At 37.4% G+C, this 19,602-nt stretch overlaps 1 protein-coding gene across 1 annotated transcript in view; it reads right to left on the bottom strand.

Moving 5' to 3' along the window:
- The window catches only part of LAMA1 (laminin subunit alpha 1), a 97,103-nt gene that overhangs the window by 56,255 nt on the left and 21,246 nt on the right, over nucleotides 1-19,602 (bottom strand). Inside the window, exons 4-10 of the mRNA XM_041399219.1 lie at nucleotides 12,789-13,031; nucleotides 7,996-8,175; nucleotides 5,184-5,273; nucleotides 4,622-4,739; nucleotides 3,389-3,567; nucleotides 1,816-1,921; nucleotides 1,159-1,319 (exon numbers count right to left, since the gene is read on the bottom strand). Coding sequence (XP_041255153.1) covers nucleotides 1,159-1,319; nucleotides 1,816-1,921; nucleotides 3,389-3,567; nucleotides 4,622-4,739; nucleotides 5,184-5,273; nucleotides 7,996-8,175; nucleotides 12,789-13,031 — 1,077 coding nt within the window. The remainder of the gene's footprint in view (nucleotides 1-1,158; nucleotides 1,320-1,815; nucleotides 1,922-3,388; nucleotides 3,568-4,621; nucleotides 4,740-5,183; nucleotides 5,274-7,995; nucleotides 8,176-12,788; nucleotides 13,032-19,602) is intronic.

The following is a 19,602-nucleotide window of genomic DNA, read 5'->3' as shown; positions in this document are numbered from 1 at the left end:
ATTTTCTGAACACAGATTACCTTTCAGATATCTCACCAGACAGAATCCAGAAAGTTCACTTTTAAGGCCAGGCTCTAGGAGCAACCACAGCCAGCTTCAAGACAATTTGGAGTGCACAACTTCTCTCCTTTGATCTCCGTAGGTGGTCCCACTGGCTGGTGACACTCTTTGTGATCCGGCCTAAAAATTCTGTATGCCAGGCTTGTACCCACAGCAGCTCTGAAAAGGGGCAGTTTCTAGTCCAGTTTATACCAAAATTTTCACTAGTTAGCTGCATTGCCTGATACAGTGGTAGCCTAACTCAAAATCAGGCACTTATCTCCTTTTTTTGTATTTAAATTGGCAATTAGAACCATTTTGTTTTTCCAGAGTCTTGTTATTTATATAGGTTTGATTTTTTGGATCAGATAAATTATGCAAAAGGAGTAAATTTTCAGAATTGTCAAACAAACCATGTTGTCTTTGGCTCCTGTTTGCTATCATATTTGGCAACAAATATATAAACTACTCCAACGTTTGGTTCAGAAAATTGAGTAATTTCTTTAAATATTAACACAGTTTTTTAATAAAATTCAGTGGAATCTGCAGCTGCAAGAAATTTTAAGGGGTTTGGATATTTACCAAAAAATAAAATGCTGCAAAACTGCTCTCTTTTTAAACATTTTTATGGTTTATATTTTGTAATTGAATAATTAAACCATATTTCATACATATGTCTAGTGCAAGTGTTCCAATAGTTCTTTCCAAATGCCTGCTGTTTCATTACACAAAGCAGATGTTTTAAACACAACCTTTGTTTACAAGCAATCAGTGGTTTTGAAGAGAAATATCAGCTCATTCCTAAAACCAAACCCAGCTACACATACTCATTCTCAGTGACTGACTGACACATGTACAGGTTTTATTTCATTTTAATGTCAGTCTGGCCCATTATTATAGAAAATGTATCAGTAACATACAGAACTACACAACATAAATTACCGTATTTTTCAGTACAGAGAATAATTAGTAGTTTTGAGTTCTAGCCTGTCAGGTGCACACCAGGTTACATCTTATAAAGGCGGTGATGTCCCCAGTAAAAGAAGTAATTTCACTATTAGAAAGGAGTTAATAAACCACAGATTCCATGTTGAACAAAAGTGGAAGTTTAGTACTCACTTTGCAAAGACAAGGCTCCGTGCATGGATCTTCATTGATGCTACCAACCAGGCTGCAGTTACAGCGCAGGCAGTTTGGGTAACCCCGATACCCAAATGCACAACGATCACATTTTTCTCCTGCATAACCTTCCCTGCACTGGCACTGGCCTGGCCAAGTGCCTTGAATAGCAAAAATAGAGGGGAAAAAAACCATCAGAGCAGGAAATAGGCTGGATTCAAAATGTCTCAGAGGGTACAAATAATTTAGCATTCCTTTTTTATTACACTCCATGTCATATTCCGCAGATACTTGGCAAAAGGTCAGTCTCACCATCTATTTTTCACATTTAAAGATTCAAATGCACAGAAATGGCAGCAAAATTAATTTTGTTCCAGCTGTAACAGCATGCACAAACAACTGTGTTAGATGTCAACACCTCACACTGTTTTACACAGCAGGAGCCCACAATCCCCACAGGAGAACATATTCAGGGACCTGACATACCTTAAAATCATGAAATTACATTATACCTCATCCTCACCTTCCCAAAGATTTACCAGTGTTTTGAAGTGGTATCTAAAAGGCAGCCATTCAAAGGTAGACAGTGTTCCCTCAACTTCTGTTAACTCCAGCCAGACTTGAAGTTTAGGGAAAAGGCACTTGCTGTTTCCTTACCACGCTGGGAGTCAGAATGGTGCTCATCTTTAACACAGACAGAACTCAGAGAGCCAAACGGGTCGCAGTCACAGGGATAGCAGGGGTGATCCTCATAGGGAGAAACCTGTAAAATAAAAGTTCACTGGCAAATTCTCAAATTATTAACTGGGAACAGTAAAATTACATCTGTTTCCTGTCTTCAATCACCAAAGCTAAAATGAATAAAGACTGGAAAAAGATAATATGGGGCACCAGATAAATGGACTAGTCTAACTTTAGCAAGCAGAAGGATCAGAGGATTAGAGTCCAGAAAAAGCTTAAATGTGGCAACAAAAGTTGATCTTCAATAGCACAAAGATATAGTAACTGCTAATGGCTGGAAGCTGAAGTCTGACACATTCAGCATAAACAGACTTTTTTTTAAGGTAACAGCAATTAACCACTGTGAAGGTTTGCCAAAAGATATGGAAATGTTTAAGACAAGAGTGGATGCTTTTTGCAAAGACATCCTGGTTCAAAGAGGAAGGAAATTAAAGAAATCCTTGGCTCTGTGTTCAATGGAAGGACAGCTTATCTATTAATAAAGACTCATTCTAACTTCATGATCTATAAATCTTTGAAATATACGGCAGTGCAAATCATATGGCAAGATTTTATTTTTTGCAGGGAAAACTGTCCTTGGAGGTGCTTCAGCTCTAAAGTAAATCAGTAATGACCTCACATTTAATGGCTATGAGTTGATCAAAGACCTTTCTTCAATGCTTCTTACAGCAAATCTAAGACAATTTCTGATTCCAATTTACTTATTTGGATGAGCTGTACCTGCTGTGTGCCTATACTCCTATGGACTCACACTTGCTCTCTGCACCAATTTATGACAGATTTTAAAAGTATGTTTTTTTCAAAATATGCATGAACCTACCAAAGCAAGAGCATGTGGAGTAGAAATTTAGTTCAGAGTGTCTCATTATACAGAGAACTCTAACACTGCAGTGATATGTAATGTTAAGTTATATAAGTTCGTATGTTTAACTCTGTCAGCCACATCTTAATAAATGTCTTGTAGAGTTTATGCCCTTTTTCCAAAGAGTGACACTGGAAAGTACACTCAGAGCACAAGTTCTGCAACAATCATATCAAGAAGAGCATTTCTTGCAACCTCTTAGGAGCTAAAGATTTTGACCTTCAAGCCAGGTCCTTTTTAATGCTGGTTGAAATAGGCTGATACAAGATCGTACACAATTTTGGAGGCAGTGAAACTTTAGTACTTTGACCCTTTTTAGAGCTTTACCCACAGGAGAAATGGATTTCTTATCAGACCATGTCCATTTCCACACTAGGATATCAAGTGTCATCTTCACTTATAATTTCCTCCTCCAACATTTTGACTTGCCCTCCTACACAACTGGACAAGCATCCTGTTTTTTTCTGAAAGTTTTGGCATTAAGTAATTTACAAAAAAAACCCTCTATAGTTCTTAGCCATTCTGCAACTACTTAAAAATCAATATATTCATCACAATCAGCTGAAATAGGCATGAGACCATGCTATAGTTCATCAAAACATTAGAATGGTATTTTCTAAATCTTACTTTGAGTGGTCTAAAATATCCATCAGCACACATTTCACAGTTGATCCCAGTAGTATGTTGAGTACAGTTTAAACACACACCACCTCCTATAAACTGTCCATGAATATCCATGCTCCTTTTCTGATCTGCAATACTCTGGTTGTAATAGCAATCTTCTGCTTTGTTATGACAGTTACATTCTGAGAAGGAACGGAAAAGAAATCAAGTTTTTTTCTTATTCACACTGTGTAACATTTCCTATTATACTGACATTTTTCAAAGTTGAAACTATAAGTAGAAGAGCCCAATAATTGACCTCAAAAGTGTGTTTTCCCCCTTTAAATACCATGTGCTTCGTCAGATATATTATATTTCTTAGCAAGTAAGCAAATTTCAAAACCACTGTTATAATTTTAACAGCACTGTTTTTAGCAGTATTCTGTATATCCTACTAAGACAATCTTGTCAGGACTGTTGTCAACAGTGATGTGTGCAATTAGCAGTAACTGCTCCTTCTTCTGTCCTCTGTATTACAGATGAAAACCTGCCTAATGCTTCTCTTGTTTGTATTACAGACAAAATCTGAGAAGTCAACAAAGAAGTACTTAAGTATAAATTTTATTTAGTTTAAAGTGGCATTATGACTTGTGCAAAGATTTCAACTAAAAACACTTCTTTTCCATCTGGAACTTTAAATTTTATCCAGTAGGTTCTTACTTGTCTGCAGCTTGTGCTATGCATTAGTAATGTGAAGTGACAAAATGCATCAACTAGCTCTAGCAACACATTCAGCCATACTGGCACAGTCTAAGTCAATCTATCAGACAATCTAATGTGTAACTGGCCAATAAGGACTTTCTTTCAAAACATTTGCTATCAGAACAAAGTTCTTCATCTGACAAAATTTATGATCAATTGACGAAATTTGTACTTCAAGTAGCTAAAAAAATGATTGATGCAAATGTCCTAGTTTCTACAGGAGTACAATAAATCCCAAGTCCCTTTGAAAAAGAGACTTTGGAAACTATGCTACATGACAACTCCACTAGCCAAGGAGTCATACTGAACATATTATTGAAAACCATCTGAACGTATATGAGTAGAAGTAGGTTCTCTACCTCTGAACAATCCCATGAAGACAGTTAATAGTTTGTGGCTTTTTCTGGGGAATTAGTACAGCTCTGTATGAAAGCAACCTCAAACAAGAGAAAAGTAAGACTTCATGAAACTACCTAAATGCCTGTGCATACTTACTCTCACATTTGTTCCCAGCAGAAAGGGTTCCTGGTCTCCATGGTTTCTGGTGATAGCCTGGACAGCACTTGTTACAGCTCTCTCCACATGTGTTGTGTTCACACTGGCACTGCAATTTCTAAGAATAAAAAATCCACTTTCTTGAAATATTTTTCAATGGACAATTTAATCAACTTTGCCAAAAGTCTGTGCAGTATCAATCTTACTCCAAAAAATGGCATGACCCACGAATACCCCACAAGTGGCACTGAATTGCTCTAGCATGGTACATCAACAACTAGCCTTTCCAGAACAGGAGGGGCAAATCTCCTGTGCTGTAAGACAGAAAGACAGACTATGTCTTGTGCCTCTTAAATTGTTTAAATTCAATGCCAAAGAAGAGTTTACTTCAAGAAAGTTACACTACCAAACCCAGATATGCATATATATATATATATATAAAATAATTTGTATGCATTACAGGACCTATTTTAGTTTCCTCTTTCTCATTCTCCTTAGGAATTTTTTTTTGTTATTTTAATTGGAAAAGTTGTTTTGCAAAAATAATGAGATTAAAAAATACCTTTGTGATTTCATCCAAAGGGCAGCTTCGAGCGTGGCCATAACAAATACACATGCCACCAACAGAGATGTCCTTTATTGAATAGTAGTACTACAAAAAAAACAGAGGTGAGAAAGATATGAATAAAAGACATTTACATGTGTTTACATTTCCCTGCCCTACTCTGCAAAATAAAATGCCAGCATTCAACTGCTCTGTGTAAATAAAAGTAATACTTCAAAATATCTGTCATTTGGGGAAACCTTCCATTTTTGCAGTTTTTATTTTTCCCATGTTTTTCTCTATTCGTAGGAAACACTAACTGACTTTTAATATTTTAGTATGTATGTAAAATTCCTCAGCTTTGAGAAAGATCAACAAATGTGACCTCAGTCAAAATGTACTTGCAAAATAAATTTAAAAAAAATTCACTTTATAAGAAGTCATAAAGCATAAAAAATTACCATATCTTAGAGTCAGTCTGGGGACTAAGTGTATACTTCCTTAAAATGGGAACTCTTCCTCCCTTTGCACACTCATTTCCAGGGCAGCTCTTTGCAACTACTTTGCAGCCAGTGTAATATTCTATCCAAACTCTTAGCTTAAAACTTGCGGATACAGCAGAATACTATCCATTAATACTGCCAGGTGGTGAGCAGAAACAACATACACAAGGAAAGGATTTAATATTCAAGGCAAAGAGGAGGCAGGAAATGACCATCTGGGTTCAGTTACAGCTGCAATATCAACATGGTTGGCCTGTTTGTATCCTGGGAAGTATGTACTACAGGGGAATGAAAAAGAAACTCTTTTTGAGGATACTTCTAAGGGAAGAGTTCAATGCTCTCAGACCTAGCAACCCCAATGTCAGCTGGTTCAGGAAGAGAGGTAGCCCTGGGTGGTCAGACATGCTGACTCCTGGACTGTTATTTCTTTGAAGGCTCTTGGAGTTGGAGCAAACTATCTTCTTTGATTTCATACTTATTTTTTTATGGTCTTAAATTTCATATGTTCATTATATTGGGAGGATTTTTAATGTTATCGGCTTGAACTACAAAAATCATTCAGAGACTTACCATGAACAAGTTCTAAACTACAAAGAGGAAAGTTCAGGCTGAGAAAGGAAGAGGACAAAAGCAGAATTTAATTTCTCACTGCATTCGCTACTATATCTCCTTATTTTCTCCTTATTTTCTGCCAGTGTACAGCTCACAGCAGCTGTGTGCAGCTTGGAGCTGAATGAGAGACCAGTGATAACCAAATGCTACAGACAGAAACAAATAAAAAGAACACAGAAATAAAGGTGCTGTTGAACACTCAGAATCTGAATTGGCCATTTTTCAAGACTACATACAGGAAACTAAACATAATTGGTATCAACAACCATAGCAAAGTCTTCAAAACCAGTAAAAACAACATCCAAAAAAGCTGGAAGTGGTTATCTTTGTTGCAGCTGTTTGCACAACAAAGTGAGACTCAAGGTGAGACATCAGGATTTGGGAAACCTGGCCAACATGTGTAGTTCTTCATGTAAAACTGCACTAAGCAGTGCTAGGTGGAGAAGTACTAAGCCCTGGATTGCACAGCTGTGTATGTTACAAAACCAGTGGCAATGCTTGGCCTTCAAATTCTTGTTTCCTAGCTGTATGTTTGTATGCTTACATGTCAAACTTTTCTTTTTGGGGTGTATGTCTTGATATGCCAATACTATCAATAGATTTAATTATCAACCAGCCTGCTCTGTGGGAACATCTCACTTCTCAGGCTGTGCATTTCCCTATTTCCAGTAAGGCACAGCTGGAGCAGCAGTCCAATACTCTGCTCTAGCAGTATCAATGCTAGCAATTCCCATTGACAGAAAATGCAAACCATCCCGATTTTACACTTTACAATGCTGCAGTTGAATGGACACCTTGAAAGTGCCCACCAATCCCAGACCAAATCCAACTTCCTTCCTCCCTTCTGTGCTCAGCTATCCAGGCAGCACAAGGATTGCCTGTATCAGAGAGCTGCCTGCAGATGTTTTTCAGGAAAAAGAGCTACAAAGAAAAGGAAGGAGGAAACACTTCTCATGTTCTCCTGTCCTCATCAGAAAGCCTACTTTCACAGAAAAACTTGAAGCCTCTGAAGTGTTAACCTATGAATCGTGGGTAAATTAATATAGTCAAAATGGCAAGATACAAAACAGAAATCCTTTTCCAGCAGAAAAAGTGTTGCAACTTCCAATGTTAAATTTATGTGAGGACCTGAAGAATTCAGCCCAAGTGCTTGGGGCTCAGTTTCCACAGCTTCAGTATCAAATCTGGAAATAAGTTAATGCTCTCAGAATTCCATACAAACATTTTATGTTAATTTATGAGCTCTAAAACAATTGATTATAACAACCTTTAAAACATGAAGAAAACTCTTATAAGACATGAAAATTCACAATTGCAATTTTTTCAAATAATTATGTTTATAAACCACAGCACTGGGTACTGAAATCCATGAAACACCACAGAAAGTACTGCAGTGGTGTCAAGAGCAACCCCAAAGGACATCTCCATCAGCCAAATCATATTTTGTATTTTGATGATAAAGCATTATAAACACTGCTCCTAGTACAAATCATTCACACAAACATAAATTAAAACAAAAACTATCTTGAAAAGCTTTTTCTAAAAGCTGTTTATGACAAGACATTGTTGTTAATGGTGTCAAAGGCAAGGCAAGAATTACTTAGAACCTATCAAAGCCACTCTGATGACAAGGATTAAGTACTTCTTCACAAATAGGTCAGAATAGACTCTCCCATCAAGCTATACTGAATACCATTTATGAATAATCAGCTTACCCTTCTGGTAACAATGGGGTCTAGCTCCTTAGGATCATTATGGCTGAGAGTCATGAGGTCAGCATTCAGAGTTCTAATACGCTGCAGTCGCAGGCGAATGTATCGTGCAGACGTAAATTCCAACAGCTTCTGTGAAGGATCATCAGCACTAGGCCTACCATTGATCAGTGATGTATGAATCTGGAAAGAAAGGCTGACTTAGTCAGAAACATTGTGATTCATTTACCACAACAAACATTAGTCTGAGAATCAAAACCACAGAACTTATCTTGTTTCCCAACAACTCAGGATGGTGACACTGTTAAACTACCTGGAGTTCTTTTTATTTCCCCATTGTCTATCTGCAGGTAAAATTCCTGCTGCCTGAGTCACACTGTTCTGAAGCCACCATTATCAGCTCATCATAGTCCCAAATCTCCTGGATTTTTGTGGAGATAAAATAAGAAGAAAAATCAAGCTACAGTATCAAGATGAGTCCCTAGGTCCTGCAGTCTTCCTTCCTCTCCTTCATTGAGATAGAATATGTAACTCTGGCCATAAGCTCAATTTTGTCCTTACAGACTTCTCCTCTGTAAATAGAAAGATCGTATTACAAAGCATAATCTGGTCCACATTCTCAATCTGGGGTCATTGATCCTGCACCTAGCAGTGACAGGGCTGCACAATCAGCAAGAAGTACTCAGAAATAAGACAATGCAGTGAGAAGCCCAACACAGATGACAACTGAAAGCAAGGGGCTGCCAACACAAACCCACTCATTTGACCTGCATCTTTCTTGCTCAATTCCAGATGGCCCCACTAAGATGACTTGTGGTATCAAACAGCTTTTTCTGCAACAGCCCCTTTCTTTTTTCCAAAGCTACTTAGGAACACACAAGGATATAGTCCTCTATGACCACACGGTCCCCGCTCCATTTTATGTAAAAAACAGAAAAAACAAGACCCTACCCTACAGACAATGAACAAGTGTTCAACAGTTCACCTGGTGTCCATAACAAACAAAGGGTCAAGTTTTGGGCTTGTCAGCTGCATTTCAGAGTGTATGACATATTCTCATTTATGAGGAGTAATTTTGTCTCAGAAACTAATCTTGAATTTAGTTTCACCTTTGTCCAGTACTGTCAAATTGTTCCTCTGAAAATATTCCTACATGTTATAGATTTTTTTATTATTATTGGGTTTAAAAAAAAAAAAAAAAATCTTAATTATCTAATGGAGATAGGGGCTCCCTATGGAGTAACTGTGTTATTTAAAAGACATACAAACAGACTTGTAATGGAGGTCACATTCCCAAAATCGTAATTCTAACATTTATTGATTACCACCATTCCTTCTTAATATTCTAACACAGCATGTTCAAAGATTTCTACTTTTCTGATAGCCCATCCATTTTTTATACCACAGAATAACAGCCATGAAAACCAAAATGTTTCCCAGGTTTCATCCTGCAAATTAGCACCACCTGATATAACATTCAGTTCTCATAGAAATACAGAGAATTCTTCTAGTCCATTTACTTTGCTAAAGCAGGATTTATTAGAGTTTTTTAGATGTTTGACCAATCTGTTTTCAAAGACTAGTGTTGGTGCTGACTTTACAACCTTCCAAGGCAATGTACTTCAGACCTTTCCAGCTTTAATGCCAGAAATGCTCCTAATCTCTGAACCATGTTTGTCCTTGTTGCATTTTTGGAACTCTTCTTGGATCCTGTCACAGACATGCAGAAAATGTTTTTCCTCTTTGTACCCATGTTTTATGCAACTGAAGACTGAACATGTCTACCACATCTCAGTCTGTTCTCTTCAGGCAAATTGGTTGTGACATATTCATTCAGAAGTTATGTTTTCTGTTGGGAATTACAATATATACTCTCACTACTCAAAAGTAGTGCCTTCAAGTGATGAAATGTACATTATTACTCACTTTTTTACTCTGAAGGTAAAAGCTTGAACAGTAAAAAATCTACTGTCTAGAAATTCTATGAGTAGAAATTCTATAACAACACACTTAAATCTTTACAGAGACTGTAGAGGAATCTTAGCAAGCAGAAAAAGGGAAAAAAAGAAAGGATAAGTCACTAAAGGAGAAATACCATGATTCTGCTACATACACTGCTACATTTGTCTAATATATTGCTTATATAAGCTTATAAATACTGATATTTTTATATTATGTATTTTTGGCTTACCTGTCCTTCATAATTCAAGACCATTTTCAAACGACTGCAGTTTAAACCTTGCAATTAATCATGAATCATAAACTGATTGTGTAAATTGCCAGAAGCAGATCTTCAAGCAGTATAAATCACACAAACAACAGAACTTACAGTCAAGCAGCTATATCTCTTCAAACCTGAGAAATATCTAGCAGCCAAACTGGCAAAATGTCAGATTTGGCAAAAAAATGTTATTAATGACAGCCGTATTTAGATATGTGCTCTCTTTAGCCTAATAGTTATTTCAAGTCAAGACACTCCAAGCTGATGGCAGAAAACTGGGATACTAGCAAATGCTGGACACAAGGCAGGCGTTTACAGAGATGAGCTGGTTTTCAGGGCCATTCTTAAATGCAACAGATTGGCCAGAACAAATTACAGAGCCCTAAATACATATATTTTTCCATAGCGTTTAAAGATTTACTAATGCAGGTTGTGAGATATTCCATGCAGGCAATATTCCTGTCTGACAATCCAGTTACAAAGAAGCAGCCTGTCCTTTGTGAATGACAGCTTTTATGCATGTGTGTTTATCTGCTGGAGGACAGGAAGGCTCCCCAGAGGGATCTGGACTGGCTGGATTGCTGGGCTGAGGCCAATTGGATGAAGTTCAACAAGGTCAAGTGCTGAGTCCTGCCCTTGGGTCACAACAACCCCAGGCAGTGCTAGAGGCTGGGGCAGAGCAACTGGAAAGCTGCCCAGCAGAAAAGATCCTGGCAGTGCTGGTTGGCAGCAGCTGAACCTGAGCTGAACCCAGGTGGCCATGAAGGCCAATGGCATCCTGGCCTGGATCAGCAACAGTGTGACCAGCAGGATCAGAGCAGTGATTTTCCCCCTGTACTCAGCACTGGTGAGGCTGCCTCAAATCCTGCGTTCACTTCTGGGCCCCTCAATCTGGGAAGGACACTGAGGTGCTGGAATGTGTCCAGAGAAGGGCAGCAGAGCTGGTGAAAGGTCTGGAGCACAAGTTCTGTGGGGAGCAGCTGAGGGAGCTGGGGGTGTTCAGCCTGGAGAAAAGGAGGCTCAGGAGTGATCTTATCACTCCCTAACCTGACAGGAGGCTGTAGCCAGATGGGGGTCAGCCTCTTCTCTCAGCCATCAAGTGACAGAACAAGAGGAAATAGCCTCAAATCGTGCAAGGGAGTTTTAGATGGGAAACTAGGAAAGTTTTTGGCATGGAAAGGATTGTCAAGAATTGGAGAAGGCTGCTCAGGGAAGTGATGGAGTCACCATTCCTGGAGGGACATGAAGATGTGTCACTTTAAGAACATGGTTTAGGGGTGAACTTGGCAGTGCTGAACTCATATAGTAGGACTCAATGACCTTAGTCCTTCTTAGTAGGACTAATAGTAGGACTCAATGACCTTAAAAGTCTTTTCCAACCTAAAAGATTCTGAGATTCTCCATAGAAGGCAGAAATTTAATTCTTCCAATTTTTTCTGTTATATTTTTCCATCACCACACTCAGGAAAAAAAAAAAAAAAGCAGTGTTTTGATAGTGTAGCCCAATTAACTATGTGTACCATCAGAAAAAAAAGAATGAGGAAAAAATGTCACTAAATTGAATTTCTGGCATCCCTGGAGCTGGAGTTGTATGGCCTACTAAATGTACATTATAAGCAGCACTGTTCCTATACAGTCAACCTCCTATACAGTCAATAAGGGTTTTCTGGTTAATTGTGTGGAGAGACAGATTTAGGTTTCTTTGTTCCATCTGATTTGTCAGTTTTATGTTGATTTTATATTGATCACATGCTCAAACATTGCAATAAACATTTTATTAAAGTAATTATAACTTTACTGAATTTCACTATTTTTTTCTTGCAGTTAGTTTCATTTTCACGTGAATGGCTACATACAGTCCAATCTTTTTTTTAACCAAGAAATAAAAACATATTGATTTCTATGAAGCTAGGAGTTACTAGCACTCTCCATGGGATAACGCCACACTTATTATCATCATCATATATTATAGCCTTCATGATGGAATAACCACTGGTTTTAATGTATCATTTCATTGTGTGGCTATCTCTCTGTAATAAATTACACAAGTACCGCAAATAGATTTTGTTAAAAGAAAGAACAATCAACAGCAAGACTGCATAACTCGTAGCCCTTTTAATTATGCTACATCCTTGAAACAATGCCAAGGCTTGTTTAGGAGTTCCAGCTGTGCCGAGCACGTCAACAGTGTTAGCTGCTTTATCTCACACAACCAGGTGTTCCTAACACAGGAGTTTTCTCTAAATGAAAAAACTGGCAGAACACAGAGCCTCTGTTACAGTTTTTCGGGATAAAGGAGCTAATAATTCACAGCTAATTGCTACCATCAAATTATATGTAAAGAGAGAACAAAGAGTTTAGTAATGGGAACACATAGAACCAAAGACACATTTCATACTAAGATTTAGAAGTTTGCTATACTACATGATGTCAAGATAATGTTATTAAAAAAGAATAACAGATGATCTGGTAGTGCCGAGGGTGATAAACTCTGCAACTGCAATTCAAATGTTTTCAAACTGCGCTATCACTCCATGTTCTTAATCACAAACTGCAACTAGAAAAGCAAAGATACCTCTCCGTGTTCCAGGGGAACTAGTCTGGAATAATAGGAGGTGCAGATCACTTCATCGTCCCTCTTGTAAGTTGGCGGCCCAATTCTTGGTGTAATATTGTAACGAGTTAAACATTCAGTATCACTAATTGCATAGTACTGCCATGGTCTGAACTCCGTGCCATCTATGGAGCGTTCCAAAATCCAGTTTCCAGGTCGTGGAGCATTAGCAGCTTTGATGATGACATATGCAACTTGAAAGACCTGAAAAAAAATGCAAGAAGAAAATTTTAACACTTCATTGTACTGTGAAACACCACCAGAAGCCAACTGGGTAATAAATATAAATTTTCAAAGCAGTTCGCCTGGGCAGAGGGTAAAATTTGGTAAAGTAACTCTGGATAAATTTTTTGCACAAATGTTCAACTAGAGGTCCATCTAATTGTGTCTAGGGCATCAGTTTGTGTTGATGTAGTAGCTGAAATCTATATCTATATTGCACATTTCAGGATTAGTTGGGTATAACAATCTGTGGGAAATGTTTAGCTTTTCTGAACCCCTGAGGGCTTAAAAAAACTGGGGTTTTGTTGGGGTTTATGTTAGTTTTTTTTGTGCTTGGTTGTTTTGTTTTGGTTTTTGTGGGTTTTTTTATAGATGTAGCCCAAAAAAGTTCTTTGGTTTACAACTTAGCAGGGAATGTAATCTTCTCTGTAAGAACATTTCTGATGAACTTTTTACACCCTATCTTAGAAACCTCTTTGCATTACAATTTCATCCTTTGTTATTTCAGCAGAAGACTACTTACAGGCACTGCTAAAAATACACAGAGACAAATAAGATGAATGTGGCAAAAATAAGCATGATAAAATAGCTAATAGTCTTAAGGAGCATTGAGATGAATGTGAACTACACATCTGTCTTGACTATTTTTCGAACAACCCAAAGCGAAATCCCCATGCACATCACAGGACTGTTCAGCCCTTCTGCAAGTAGGCAGGGCAGTAATTAAGTTCATATCACCTTTTCAACTCCCTTGTCATGCAGCCAGATAACCTGCACTGCCCCCCAGCTCGCTACAGCATCCGACATGGAAACTGAAGGGCACTTACTGCAAAGCCACCGTGCTCTCCCTTACCCAGTACCTCCTACATCACCTCACTCAAGAAGGCTGCATTTGCAAACTCATAAGACTTCTATATAGGACTTTAATTTTTCATATACACTGGAGTAACAAGTCACATTTACATGAAAGAAAAACTCTGTCTTATTCAGCCATCTCAGAGAAATGAATTTCCACCTGAGCAGACTGCCTGGTTGGCTGCTATTATCATCATAATTCCTGCCTGCATGTGCAGTATTAATGCTGTGTTGAGCTCCAATCTGGCTGCAATCAGTTCTTTCAGACATTATAAATTTAAATTTTTAGGACCTTTTTTTTTTTTTTTGCAGTACAGATTAAAGCCAGGGCAAGAACAATACTTGCCACATGAAAGCGGGTTTTGATTTTGCCAAATGGGGAAATAAACTCACAAAAATAAATAGTAACTGTATTGTGTATGCAATTCAGGAAACTACTTTTGAAACAAAACATTATTTAAGTGAACAAAGCTTTTATTAGGAGATCTTGCACACAAGAGAAGGAAAAAAAATTGGTGATATTTTTATCTTCCATTGATTCACTACATATAATATCTTTTAAAAAGTAAAACAATCTTACTTTTTTAAAATCAGACAATTTAAACTACAGAAAATTTTTTTACAGAAAATTAGGATTTTACTGTGACCTTTAGGAATGCAAGCAGATGCAGGCAAAAGGAGAAGCCAGCTTACTCTTTAGTGAGTCTTAGAAAAAAAATTTCTCAGGGGTCTGTGAATCCTCTGTTGTTTCACATAATCTTAAAATCCACTCAAAGTTAAATGAATAGCAAGAATTATAATCCAGCTTCCATGAAGAGAGAAGTGCCTTTTAAATAAAACCTACATCATGCCAACAATCTCCAACTGAAATATAAAAGCCAAAATACATGGTTTTAAAGGAACAAAGTACACCATCTGGGCAAACAACTATATTCCCTACACACAACCTGGATTTCATTAATTCAGTTAGTGGTATTGAGTTTTGCACTCAATTATGACCAAGCAGAATCTGGTGTATCATCATTTCAGTACCCAAAACCTGAAGACACTTGTATGTGACAGGAGTTGCTTCTATGGGTATTTTCTCCATCACACATGAGAACATCACAAAACTATTAAAACTAGAGGAGTTTTATCTACTGGGCTTAGAAGCAGCTATGCACTTCCAAGTTCCTTTGAAGTCAGTAATCTTTCTCAAATGCATAAAAGATGCAGGACTGGAACCCAAACCTTCTTTCAAATACCCTGGTAAAAAATCTCCCTCAAAAACTCTCATATGTCCTTTATTTATTTTTTTTTCCACTCTGCTTGCTGTCATCAACTAAACTGCTTCCCTACTTATTACACAGTTGGCTGAACAACAAATGATCTACTTTTGATTACTTTGAGATTTTTCAAGACCCATTATAGTCCGCAGCTGATGTGGCTAGTTTTAAATCCAGTTCTAACTAGTAACAATGAGCTATCCTTCATCACAAATTAACTGCTGCAGTAAAAGGTATTCACAAGATTATGCAAGTTAAACTTAATTTAAATATCAAGTTTCTTGGTGTGGGGGGAGTGGAGGGAAAAGCCAGTTAAATATTAACATTTTCACAGCAACTGTGTGCAAATTCAATGTACATTTCAATAAATTAAATCTCCTCTCAACTCTTCCATTTACACACATAGCTCACAGGTATCCCATTTTACTTCACAATCAAATTCACAGGATAATGAATAACAACAACTTCAGGAAAATTTGTCAGCCCCTGAAATAATATAGATTAAATAAATGATTATGTATAAATGTTCTCAGACTCAAGAAGTCACAAGACAGCCTACCAGGAGGAGCTTTATTCTCAGGAATTATGTTTCCCAGCAAGGGAATGAAGCTGGAAGAAGGGACCAAGGTGTCCACAGTGTTCACAGATGAAGATGTTTTAAGGAATATCTGTAGGTAGGGGTTTTGCAGATCTTCTATCCCACAGACTCTGCAACCCATAATAGGTCAAGAAGTCCATGTAATGAAAACTGAACTTCCTTTGAGCACTTTTTTAAAGAATTTGACTTTTATAAGTTCTTCAAGTTTGAGCATCAAAGGCAGTTTCTTATCACTCTCCATGTTCATTCAGTGCCCGCCAACCAGCCATGTGATAAACCAGAGCAAGAGCTAATGATTTGTATACTTTAATTTGACTGTATAAGTTTCTCAGAACTAATTGCCTTATTGAACTACAAGGGTAAAAAGGGCAATTCAGAGCAAGTTAGCAATTCCCAAGCCATATATTAAAAGTGCCATTTTACAGGCATTTCAACCCTGATTTTTAAGATCAGCCAAATAAGCTTACACTAAAGAACCTCTTTTTCATAGCTGCAATGCCAACAAAACAAGAAATTTCTCCTTAATTAGACTTTCTAAAAATCTTGTTTCCCTGAATGCAGATCCAGCAACACCAAGTGCATCATTCTTGAATACTCTCAAAGAATGGAACACTAGATGAAGGGATGTTTATCAGCTTACATTGTTTACAGAAATATCTTTCTAAGAGCTAAAGACAGCTTCATCCTCTTAGACACTGTGAAGCCTAGCCATTGTTTGCAACATTTTTCTCTGACGATTCTGAGACATTAAAAGTGCAAAATACACTAAATCCAGAAAAAATTTTAATCTCATTAATTATCTCTTCATCAAGATTTTGATTCATTATGTGCAAACATTAATTTGGAATTGAAGGGAAATTCATTTTACTCAGAATTTTATTGTAAGAATGTACAGATGAACACCCTGAATCATCGGTTTTACAAAGCCACAAAAGGCTTTTAAGGAAGCTTGCCACATACAATAAAACAGCATTAGTCCTGTAAAATTAACAGAATACCATTTTTTGACATCAGCAAACCAGGTATCTTTGCCGGTTTGCCAATCACCTTCTACAGAAACCTGTTCTTGCTAGTTGATTTCAAGAGGAAAGCTCTGGAAAAATCATATTGTAATATTTACATTCTTTTTTACTTTGTAATAGCAGAAACTGCAAATTCTCCTACATCAGCCTCTGAGTGATAATCCGGTACACATAGAATATTCATAAGCTATGATTTAATCAGAAGTGGAGCTGTTTTCTCAATTCAGCTTAATACTATGAGTCTTCCAAGAAGAACTAGTCTTGCTTTGCAATTTAAGAACTTTTTGATATACAAACTTCTGCCTATTTCTACACCAAGGATACAGAGCACATTTAAAAGTCTGAAGCATGGTAATAAAACTGAGGTAAGTAGTCTTTGTTTAATGGTGTCACAGAGTAATATTTTACAGCTGGCTCAATCACACCAGTAAAATGCATCATAGCCAGGATTTATTAGAATTGTAATTTCACAGTGCAACTGCCCAGAGGAGTCAAACTCAGACAAAAAATGCTGTTTTTATAGAAAATCACTGCTGTGTGTTTTGTTTCTGTAGAACTACCAGTGTAGGTAGCACAAGGTCATAAATCAAAGCTTAGTGTCCTGCACATCGATCCTACACCTCATTGCTACACTGCTCTTTCCCCAGTTCTGGATCATTGCCATACATTTAATGGAAAGGGGGAGGAGGAGGAGGCAGTAGTGTAGGGTGTGGGAAGGAAAGGCTATCATACATGTGGATCCTGGAAAGACTGCAAGGAACACTAGAATAAATGTGCCTAGTTGTCATGATGTATATGAGCTAGAAAATCATAACATAAGCACTCACTATCCTTATAAAACTCTATATTACCTACAATAGCACAGATTCTGCAAAGGAGAAAGATAAAGACCAATTTCAAAAGCAGCAATTTCAATGCTGCTTTTATTAGCTAGCCTTCTTTTCTTACTGAGATCCCATCAAACTACTCTGTAGTACAGCTGGTTTTAGACTAAATAGACTAAGAACAAGGTAGAATATCAGCTAAAAGAATATCCTCTATTCCCTTCAACTTGAAGTCAAGAGATGAATAGTCATAAAGGTTCACCTAGGAAAATTGGGGTGGAGTCAGTGTTCACCAGCTATGAGAATCTTACCCGTATTTGCTAGCCAAGGGTATATTTCAGCACTTACCAACCCAACTGCTTAGATTACATCTCTAAACTGTATCTTGGTAATAATTCCAAGAAACAATCAATTCCTCTTAGTCCTAGAACTTCTGACAATTGCACAAAAAAAACACCCATAAATAATGACCAGATTTTTAACATCACAAAAAGGTGTGAATATATTCTATACTCTGGCAAGGAAAGTTGATGAACTTGTTTACTTTAATGTGGTACTTGATAGATTTAATGCACAATGCTTGAAATGCAAAACAACAGTATTAATGATCAAATTATACTGAACACTGGTACGGACTTTCAGGAATATTTTTACAGGTCCTATTTTAAGTAAATCTGAAACAAATCTATGAAGTAAACAATTGCTAAAATCACTAAGATCCGTCACATGCTTTTCTTTTGTGTTTTTTTTTTTTTAACTTGTGCTGACTCGTTTCAAGCAAGCACACCAAGTCAGCTCTAATAACTCACTGACTTCAAGCAATCTCTATTAACCAAATCCTTTCTCACAGAGCAGTAATTTACATTCAGTTTGCATAGCCCTAGATCCCTTCTCTCTCTCAAACTCTCTAGGGAAAACAGAAGAAAGGCCCCTTAGGGGAAACTTTTCAAATCGAATTAGTGAAACTGAGCATGGGTCAGGAGAGGAAAGATATGTATTTGTTGAAACATCAACAGCACTAGGACTGAAGAACAAACGATTCAGAGGGCAGCTCAGCTGGTCTGTTTCCAAAGTGAAATTGTTCTAGGAGGATAAAAACTAAGGCATCCCCTCCTGCTTCATTTTTCCTTCCTGTTTGTCCATTTACAAACCAAACACAAAGTTAATTCTTCAAACAACACTAACATCCTATCCAAACCTTCTGTCACTGACAAAAGACACCCTGTGATCATTATCCTAACAGTTCTGCTTTCTAATTAAAGAGCAAACTAGGCACCTGCTTAATCTATGCTTTATTGGAAAACATCAAAGTTAAACCCTCTGTTTTAATCTTTAAAATAACATTTAAGCAGGGTCTAGAGATCCTGCAAAAGCTTCTTACCAATTCTACACCTCAAGTATGCATTTCTTAGTAAGTAATAAAGCTGCTTCTTCCAGCATTTGGAGGCATCCCCATACTAATAAGCAATTGATTGAAAATATTTTTTTTTCAAACAACTTAGGTAGGCCAGCACATAGATCTGTTCAAAGCAAAGCAACAAGAAAAAGCCAAGAAAAATTAATTTCTTCACCAATTACTTAGCATATTCTTGGAGCAGGGTAGGAGACTTCCGATTCTCATGTCTAGCACACAAACTTAAAAATTAGCAAATGCTCTGTACAGTTTAGCATGCTCCTGTCTAAGAATGATAAATCCCTCCAAGTTTGGCCACACAGAGTGGCCAAAACAGAGGAAACAACTTTTGCCCAGACAGTTCCAGACTCCCTGGAATCACAAATCACTGTTTCAGAAATTCAAACCCCAGCTCTGCAGAACAGCAGACAGCAAAAGTTCCTAGAAGATATAGCTTAGAACATGTTTTTCCAGTGCTCCTTCCAATATGATGATGATCAGAATCAGTCAGATGCATCCTCACATATAGAACATGTGCTTTGGCCAATACCCTGAAAATAGTCCTGTTTAAAAATAAGTCTTTGAAAACACAGACT

This window comes from Onychostruthus taczanowskii, unplaced genomic scaffold (assembly GCF_017590055.1).
Source record: "Onychostruthus taczanowskii isolate IOZ18803 unplaced genomic scaffold, ASM1759005v1 scaffold16, whole genome shotgun sequence".
Classification (NCBI taxonomy): domain Eukaryota; kingdom Metazoa; phylum Chordata; class Aves; order Passeriformes; family Passeridae; genus Onychostruthus; species Onychostruthus taczanowskii.
Note: the sequence above shows the minus strand (reverse complement) of the source record. Positions and strands in the feature narration are given on the sequence as shown.